This window comes from Micromys minutus (genome assembly GCF_963924665.1).
Source record: "Micromys minutus genome assembly, chromosome: 1".
Taxonomy (NCBI): Eukaryota; Metazoa; Chordata; class Mammalia; order Rodentia; family Muridae; genus Micromys; species Micromys minutus.
The window spans coordinates 87,816,782-87,825,788 of NC_137969.1; the positions used below are offsets into that span (position 1 = coordinate 87,816,782).

General features: G+C 44.9%; 1 protein-coding gene across 1 annotated transcript in view; it reads right to left on the bottom strand.

Moving 5' to 3' along the window:
- PLXNA2 (plexin A2) overlaps positions 1–8,602 on the bottom strand; it is a gene marked incomplete at its 5' end in the record, with an annotated part of 171,766 nt that extends 163,164 nt beyond the window's left edge. The window contains 2 exons of the mRNA XM_080926315.1: positions 1,628–1,810; positions 7,415–8,602. Of these exons, the coding sequence (XP_080782441.1) occupies positions 1,628–1,810; positions 7,415–8,602 (1,371 nt within the window). The remainder of the gene's footprint in view (positions 1–1,627; positions 1,811–7,414) is intronic.
- Positions 8,603–9,007: the final 405 nt, after the last annotated feature.

Below are 9,007 nucleotides of genomic sequence, written 5' to 3' on the forward strand. Positions count from 1 at the left end.
GGCTTAATGAGAATTAGTATAAATACACCATCCTTTAATAGGACCCCCAAAAGAGTGGAGGAGACAGAATCCAGAACAGCAGCTGGAACTGAGAGAACAATGGCTAGAGCCCCACCAGCTTAGCAGCCACTTCTGGTGCCCCAGAGACAACCTCTGTACAGTTTTAGAGAAAGGCACTGCCTTTGGCAGACAGATTAATAATAGAAGCCTCATAGGGCAGATGTCTAAGAACATAGCACATGGCCTGCTGAGGAATGCTTAGGTGATATTTGAACTTTCCCCCTTACCCAAGTCCCATGTGTCAGGCAAATGCACCTAGCTGAATGATGTGAGCCTTACTGACCAAGGAAGTAGACAGCCCCTAGCAATCTAAGCAGAAGTGTGACCAGCAGAATATACTATTTCCAAACCTCAGGGAGTAACTCCTTCTTCAGTGAACAAGTCTCAGGGTGACTCTTGCCTGACCTTAGGCAAGCAAATGATAAGACCTCATTCATCCTCTCTCCCACATGTGGAAGCCAAGTCAAGTTCATAGCTGGGGGCAGAGTATTGGTGCAAGACAAAAACAAGCAGGAACATTTCCCAAGAGCAAAGAAAGGGTCAAAGGGATTTGGAATTCCAACGACCAGAGAAGTCTTGAAGGTTCTATATGTTCTCATAATTAGGACTAGTTCTTTCCACTTTCTCTACAGCAACTCTGAACAAGAAGAAAATGGAAAGTCTTCCTCAGATTCTCTCCCAGTTCTCTTCTTCCACACTCCCCAACAACAACCTCCCAGGGCTCTAAATGGATTAGGAGAAGGAAGCCTGGTAATGTCAACATCAAAGGGTGAGGTGCAGCAAAATCTTGTCTGTGCCTTGATACACAGGTGCTAGGACTTGTGTGGAGTTGCGGGAGAGTAAGCTTGAGAAAAAAGGATTAGCAGAGACTAAGAATGTAGCTGCTATAATCCCACGTAATGAACCAGACTGTGCTTCCCTCTCCACACCCTAAGCACTCAACAAGCAGGTACAAGCAACTGGCTTCAGCCTCCCTCACCATTGCTGCCAGTTCCAGACAGCCTGTTCCCTACAGCTTGTAGGGTAGCCCAAGGAGTCCTGGAAGATGTTGCCTTCCTGCTGGCTGCTGAGATTTAGGTAAGAAAGTGGGGAGTGCACTCTGCAACTACTAGAAAGATACGTAAATGGCTTTGACCCAAGGCATCAACCACGTACCCGAGGCCAGCATCCACCATTACAGCTCTTAGGATCCCAAACCTGCTCTAACCAACTTTTTTTGGTTTATAAACAACATCTGGGTCACATGTAGGAGTTGTTGGACATATGACTTATAATGTGGACAATAACAACAATAATAATAACAAACAACAAAAGGTCTACTTGATTTGGGAATTAAAGAGATTTTTCTCTTCAGAAGTACCTTCCCAGTACCTCAATGTCTGGCAACACTGAAATACATTTGTATTTCATAGGTACTCACTGACTGGAGGAAACAACTTAAAGCTAAACCACAGAACAGATCTCCGTCTTCCCTTCTCTTAAGCAAACAAAAAGCTGTTTAATCACCATTGACCACTCCCTTCAAGATGAATCCCTTAACTGAAGGGGCCAGGCCCCCAACTCTTACCTTCTTCAGCTTGCCACTCTTAGTCCCCACAAAAACCACACTGTAGCCATTGTAAACGTAGGAGGCCACAGAGGTCAGGCGGTCCCTGCTGGTGGTGTACAAGGTCAGTCCCTCCACAGGAGTGGAGCCTCCCAGAGGCTGGTTGATGTCCAGGCCACAGAAGTTATCATCGATGGGGACTGGCTGGAAGGACAGGAGAGAAGTGGAGTAAATCACATTGGAAGAGTAGCAGGGCCACTTCAGATTACCCACCTATTACTGTCATCCTCAGAGAGGCTTGGATATGGAATGAAGGATCTAGCATGTTAGAAGACAAAGCTGACTCAGAATGACATCTTGGCTCCCATGGGACCAGACTGTGAATGTTTAGCCATCTCTACTCTTCTAGAATTATGTGTCCACTTTTTACCTTTCTGCCAGGAAAGTGAGGTTCAAGTCATAAAGCTGACTGCTTGAACTCACCTTCTGGTTCTTTTTATGTCCCCTTAGACCATGTCAGTCTGTGAAGATCTGTCTATGTTAAAAAGGATTCCCTCAAAGGATGTTCAGCCTAGAGGCAACACTGTAAGATTCTACAGGCTTAGAGGTTTCCTGTTTGTTCTTTGAGTAAGCTAGTGTTTCTTGGGCTATAGAGTTCTTTTTTCCTTGAGGCATGAAGAATTTTAAGCCACCAAACTATAACTACTACTTCCCATTCTGGGGATATATGGTAAGCATCATGATAATATTGGGTACTGTCTTTTGCTTTGGGATTTCTTTTTTCTTTCTTTCTTTTCTTTGTCTTTCTGTCTGTCTTCCTTCCCTCTTCCTCTCTCCCTCCCTCCTTCCTCCTTCCTTCCCTTCCTCTCTCCCTCCCTTTCTTCCATTTTCTTTCTTTCTTCCTTCCTTCCTTCCTTCCTCCCTCCCTTTCTTTCTCTTTCTTCCATCTTTGTAGTTGGGGGGTAGATCTGGGGTGTTTTGCATGCTAGGCAAGTCCTCTGTCACTAAGCTACTTCCTCAGTCTTTTTAGAAAACTTTTTGAGACAGGGTGTCACTAAATTGCCCAGGCAGAGCTTGAACATGTAATCCCTCCTGAGTCAGCCTCCCCAGTAGCTGAGATTACAGTAGTAGATTACAGGCCTGTACCTCTAAACTGTGATGGAAAATTTAATCTACATTAGATTTTTCATTTGGAATGATATATCCCCCACCCCTTTGGAAAGAATTATAGAGGATTAAATGAAACAGTGTATGTAAAAGACTTTTATCAGTGTGTGTCACTATCTCTTGCACATTATAGGTGTTCAAAAAGATTTCCTCTTGTATCAACCTTTTGAAGGGATTAGTGGTGGACAAGGAGGAACTGAGTCACTTTGAAAGAAGGCTATCTTGAATAAGTAAGAAAACTTGCTGTACAGAGAATGAGGATAGTTATTCACACCCTGTGTCCTGGCTGAGTCCACTGGGAGCCACAACATCCTCTTCTGGAGCTGTCAAAGGAAGATTTGGATGGATAGTGTTGTGCTCTGAATGAGAATCTGCCCCCTCCACACACACTACAGGCTTATATATTTGAATGTTTGATTCCCAGTTGGTAGACTGTTCAGGAAGGATTAAGGAAGTGTGGCATGGAAGGAGGTATGTCACTGGGAGTGGGCTTTCAAGTTTCAAAAGACCACAGTAGGTCCAGCCAGTCTGTCTGTCTCTCTGTCTCTCCCTCCTTCCCCCTTTCCTTCCCTTTCCCTCTCTCCCTCTCCCATTCTCTCTGGATGGGGAGAGAAAAAGTGGGAGAGAACTGAATGATTCTTGAGGATAATGGTAGCATAGAGCCTTGCATAAGACTGTGCCTTGATGCTCCAAGACATGCCAGCTGTTTACCCAGAATGAAATCTTGCAGCGAAGGCCATAGATTCTGGATCAGAAAAGACCCCGAGTGCTAGGGGAACTCTTGCATCCTGGTCTGGAGAAAGCTTCCCAGAAAACAAGTTACAGTTGTGAGCAGAAGAGAAGCCTCCCTCAACCACGCTTTTTTACCTTCCTCGGGGAGGAGAAAACTGATGCTCCATTAATGGGTTAGCATACATTTTTTTCTTCTCAGTCTTGTGTTCCCTCCTCAGTTCTGAGGGAACCAGGGCATGTCTCTGGGACCTTTGTACTTGTGGACAGCTGCCACTCCTACTACTGGCAAGGATGATAGTTGTAAACACAAGCGTGCACACTCACAGGAGAGAACACTAAGATTTAGAGTAAGAATGGCCATGAACTCTGGTGGCAGAGATTACACACTGCATCTTGAAAGGGAAGAAGCCATAATATACTAGTGCTGACTCATGAGAGATGTCTATGTGTACATCTACAGCCATTGCTGCTGACTCATGAGAGATGTCTATGTGTACATCTACAGCCATTGCTGCTGACTCATGAGAGATGTCTATGTGTACATCTACAGTCATTGCTGCTGACTCATAAGAGATGTCTAAGTGTACATCTACAGCCATTGCTGCTGACTCATGAGAGATGTCTATGTGTACATCTACAGCCATTGCTGCTGACTCATGAGAGATGTCTATGTGTACATCTACAGCCATTGCTGCTGACTCATGAGAGATGTCTAAGTGTACATCTACAGCCATTGCTGCTGACTCATGAGAGATGTCTATGTGTACATCTACAGCCATTGCTGCTGACTCATGAGAGATGTCTATGTGTACATCTACAGTCATTGCTGCTGACTCATGAGAGATGTCTAAGTGTACATCTACAGTCATTGCTGCTGACTCATGAGAGATGTCTATGTGTACATCTACAGTCATTGCTGCTGACTCATGAGAGATGTCTAAGTGTACATCTACAGCCATTGCTGCTGACTCATGAGAGATGTCTATGTGTACATCTACAGCCATTGCTGCTGACTCATGAGAGATGTCTATGTGTACATCTACAGTCATTGCTGCTGACTCATGAGAGATGTCTAAGTGTACATCTACAGTCATTGCTGCTGACTCATGAGAGATGTCTATGTGTACATCTACAGTCATTGCTGCTGACTCATGAGAGATGGCTATGTGTACATCTACAGTCATTGCTGCTGACTCATGAGAGATGTCTAAGTGTACATCTACAGCCATTGCTGTCATTCCTGTTTGAAGCCATCTTCCCTGGCAGTGTTTGCACCACGGGAACTGCCAAGTGCTATAGTCCAGGGCTCTTCCTCTTCCCCTTTTTTATAGAGTCGGCTGCTTATTATTTTCCAGCATGCTACTGGGCAGTGCCAAGCAGGCAGCTACTAGCCACTGCCCTTTACCCTGGCTGTCTCTTTCGCACCCTTGTTCTGTAAGCAGTGGCTATTCAGTAAGGGTTTGGTAATCTAAATTTTAGCCATGTCCTTACCATATTAGCTGCATGTCTTTATTGTTACAAGCCATCACTAGAGCCTTAGGTTTTTCCATCTATAAAATAAGAGTTGAGTCAGGATTTTGTCAAAATTCTTTATAGTTTGCTTTCATGGTCTCAGTGTTTTCCACTATGTTTCTAGAGGCTGGGAGAGCTACAGAGTTGTAATCCAAACCAGTTTCTGAGACACAGTGGCAGAAGTGAAAAGTTCTTGCTGTCAACTGTGGGTTTCTGTGCATTTTCCCTGCTACTAGAGTTTTCAGAACTGCAAAGAAAATGGTCTGTTTTTTGACCTGAGCCCTGGGTTGGATGGTAATTTCTTCCCCACTATCTTGTCAGATGCCCCTTTCTATTTGTTTGGACATCGAGTGACTGAGGTATGACTCTTCTCAGAGGCAGTGACCCACATAGCCAGCAGGAGACTGTGGGATGCCCTGAATCAGAGCCTGATTTCTAGTTCAGTCATATGGATTTGAGCAGTTTATTTGCCCACTGAGCCTTTTCTATCTACAAACGGTATAATTAGTGATTTGCTTGTGAGGATCTGATGAGGTAACCAAATGCTCAAAACAGCCCTTCATGTGTAACTTATATTCTTGGAGCAATGGGTCCCTTCCTCATGCTTTTTTTGTGGAAGCAATATTCAAATCTTAGACCCAAGAATTATATGTTAGTCCACAAACTTAAAATTATGTTAAAGTCAAGTTTGGGGCCATAGCTTCTCACTGATTTTTAAATTTCTCAATGGTCACTAAAGCATCTCTAGTTCCTATTGCTGGGGTCCTTTTGCTATAGGTATTCAGGGAGACCAACATCCTACTGTTTTTAGTGCTTGAAATGGTGTTGACCCAGGGGATTACAGGAAAAAGAGTTGCTTCCTGTAAGGCAGTAGTTCTCAACATGTGACCCTTGAGGGGTGGGGTCACAAATCAGATACCCTGCATCTCAGATATTTATATTACAATTTATAACAGTAGCAAAATTACAGTTATGAAGTAGCAACAAAATAATTTTTTTGGTTGGCGGTCACTACAGCATGAAGAGCTATATTAAAGGGTTACAGCATTAGGAAGGTTGAGAATCACTGCTGTAAAGCGTTTGTCCTTCTAGTCATTACGGACTAGCCAGGACTTGTCTCTCTGTACCACCACTGGAGCAGAGCGCAGTGTCCTCTTCCTTTTAACTTTGGCAGAAAAGCAAGCAGGAATCAGCAGTTTCCTCCTGACAAGGCCTGCTCTGGGCCATGGGAACCAGGGAGGATGCAAGAGAAGTTAACCCTTGCATTTCCTCTCCACTTCTTTTACTTAAAGAGGGTCTTTGTTCATAGAACTATAGTGCTATGAAGCAAAATACCTATATATCTAAATCTAGACTCCCCAGCTTTATAAAAGTAAGATAAACTAGGCAAATAATTAGTCTTTCATTACTATGATTAGCAGTGGTAATCCTAGCTGCTTTTTTTTAAATTGAATGATTAATGTGGGCCGAGCATTTTATTTTAATAAACTATTGATAACATGATTTTCATCATAAAAAGAAGCTAACATTATTTCTATTTTAATGACGAAAAACTCAAAGCTCAAATAAAGCACATAACTTGCCCAAGGACACACAGGATACAGGTGGAAGAACTGATTTTTAATCTAATTGATTAAGTGTCAAAGCTTACGTTTTTACCAAGTATGCTGTGGTGCCTTCTCACATATGCTTGAATCAAGCTGTGGGGATTCCTTGGTGTTTATCTGATGCTTAGCAGTGCTCAGAGTTCTTTGCACTTACTGCCTCTCTCTGAAATGCCTTTCCCTCATTTAGCCATTGCTCCAAATTCTATTCTCTCAAAGGTAGATACTCTCTACTGCTGATCCCTGCTCTGTTTTATTTTCCTTTAAAGAAAATTTCCCATTTGGCAGGCAGTATCATTTTATTTGGCTGAGAGAGTCTCATATAGCCAGGCTAGCCTTGAACTCATGATGTAACAAAGGAATGACCCGGATACATAATCCTTCTGCCTCTACTTCTTCCAAGTGTTGAGATTACAAGTGTATACCATGATATCCAGCGTGGCTGCTCTGTGTTGGCTTGACTTGCCTCACTAGTAGGGTAAGCTCTCTGAGAGCATGTAGCTTAATCATGTGGCTTAGCAGGCACCAAAAGCAGTGCCTGGTATGCTGTAAGCATACAGGGTATGCATTAGTACCGATTTAATGAATCAGCAAACCTATTCCAAGAACCTGATGTAGGAAAGACTCTGTAATCAGTAGTCATCATCTGGTTGCCTGAAAGCCTTTCTTATCTATCCCAGTCCCTTACGAGCCCAGAGGCTAAAGGTTCAGAAGAACAGACATTAAAAGCAGAACACACGGAGGCTCCTTAGAGGAACAGACATTGGGAGCACAGAGCACAGAGGTTCCTTACCGCCTTGGTGCACTGCACATCCTTTCCCAACAGCCAGTTGAGCTCCAAGTTGCCCTCTCCATGGTAGCAGGACTGTAACCGCTCCTTGATTTGCAAGTTGATGGCCCGGATGGGGAAGGCACAGAGGGCAGAGTCATCAGGGGGGTGGTGGTACTGCTTCTGTCCCTTGGAGAAGATGGCAAACAGCACATCTTCATCACTGCTGATGTTGAAGGCCTGAGCTAGAGCTTCCCCTGGCTTTGCAAGGTAAGCTGCCTGCAGAAGGCGGTATTCCACCCCAGCACGTGTGCAGCCAAAGGGCAGGGACACATAAGAGTGGAACTTGGGGTCATCCTTGCAGAGACGCACGATTCTTGAGGTATAGAAGAGGTCTCCAGCTGAATTGATGGCCATGCCCTCAGGGGTCTCTGGCTGGACAGTGAGAAAGTACACAAACCCCCCACTGGCGAAGCCATAGATGTAGAAGATGTCAAAGTGAGAGACCAGGGCCAGGGTGTCAGAGGGGATCTTGATGAGGGAAGAGACAAAATCACTGTGGAGCTCGTAGTCCAGCATTGCTGAAGACTCAGGGTCACGGGGCAGCTTGCGGCTGGACAGGGTAGGGAAGTAATCCTGCTTGCCATCCACAGCAGTGCCGATAAAAAGCTTGCCGTCTTCCCCCTCAGAGCGCACAATCACACCGTACATGGTGCCTGTCTTATTGACACTGGACAAGTAGTGCTCCTTCTTGTGGGATGGCTCCACCAGGATGAAGAGGTCATCTAGCCGCAGGAGCTTGCAAACACCCTGGTAGAGGCTTCCACAGGCAAGCAGGCGATTCTCGGAGTAGTCGATGATCAGTAGTTTGTTGACATTGTTGGTAAGCGTGAGCACTTCACTACAGGGCTGTACAATGAGGGGTGGGTAGCAAGCCTTGTTGTCCTCTTCTGGCCCTGTCTTGTGAGCCACCTGGATGGTGAGGTTGCCAGTCAACTTGTAGACACGATTGATGGCCCCCACATACACGGCCCCTGTTCTCCGGTGTACGGTCAAATGGTTGAAAGTCCAGTCATGATTCTCAGAGTGGAAAGTGCTGAACTGAGGCATACCAGTGGTTCCACGAGCTAGCAGGAGCCAAGCCACTGAGAGCAGTACCACAGACAGGTTGTCAGCCTGCATGGCCCGCAGCTGGAACCTCCTCTGCTCCATCCCTAGAGGGGTGAGGATGGGGAGGGGGGGAGACAGCTCCTCTGCGCGTTACTCCACTTCTCAAGGTCCGCTCTCACATGGTTCTGAAAAACAGAAGACCAAAGTAAATTCTATATAAATGGTCTTGTTTTACCAGGATTCTCAAATCCAGCTGGCCCTGTGAGTCTTGCTACGTTTCAGTTTTTCTATTTTTAACATTTCCCCCTGAGGGTTGCTAAGGGAATCCCATTATCATGGCTCTTCAGCCATTATGTGGGATAATATGCTTTTGTTTGTATGTTTTATTTACACTGTAGAAAACATCTCCATTTCAGGCCTCTCAAGACATTTGGTTTTCTCTCTCAGAGAGCTTAAAAGACTGGGGTTCACTCAGTCAGTCAATGCCAGTGCAGGGGCTGAAATATC